This window comes from Camelina sativa, chromosome 11 (assembly GCF_000633955.1).
Source record: "Camelina sativa cultivar DH55 chromosome 11, Cs, whole genome shotgun sequence".
NCBI classification, from domain to species: Eukaryota; Viridiplantae; Streptophyta; class Magnoliopsida; order Brassicales; family Brassicaceae; genus Camelina; species Camelina sativa.
Genome location: NC_025695.1, coordinates 8,449,347 through 8,449,726, shown reverse-complemented (window position 1 = coordinate 8,449,726; position 380 = coordinate 8,449,347). Strand labels below are relative to the sequence as shown.

At 39.7% G+C, this 380-nt stretch overlaps 1 protein-coding gene across 1 annotated transcript in view; it reads right to left on the bottom strand.

Annotated features, from left to right (window-relative positions):
* LOC104727753 (protein DETOXIFICATION 35-like) overlaps nt 1-380 on the bottom strand; it is a 6,714-nt gene that overhangs the window by 979 nt on the left and 5,355 nt on the right. The window contains exons 3-4 of the mRNA XM_019231801.1: nt 175-343; nt 35-91 (exon numbers count right to left, since the gene is read on the bottom strand). Coding sequence (XP_019087346.1) covers nt 35-91; nt 175-343 — 226 coding nt within the window. The remainder of the gene's footprint in view (nt 1-34; nt 92-174; nt 344-380) is intronic.

The following is a 380-nucleotide window of genomic DNA, read 5'->3' as shown; positions in this document are numbered from 1 at the left end:
AAAAAAAAAAAAGATTCTCAGATTGAGATGATACCTTATAGCAGCGTTTATTCCGATGAACAACATGGCCTCTAAGCCGTTGACATTCATGCTGAAATGTAAAATCCAAAGAGTGAAAACGTCAATTAAGAGTCCGATACAAAAGTATTCCAAGCTTATTAGGGGGAAACTCACCATATAGAAAGGGAGTCAACAGCGATAACAGCATTGTCAAGGCGGCCAGTAAGGACGATGATACTCATCATATACCAGATTTCAAGACAGAGCATAACAGCGGATGCAATGGAGAGTCTAACGAAAGCCCAAATATCTTTAAAAGCCAACCAAGACAAACCAGTCCAGCCTTCATTACACCAACCAATCACATAAACAATTTGGGC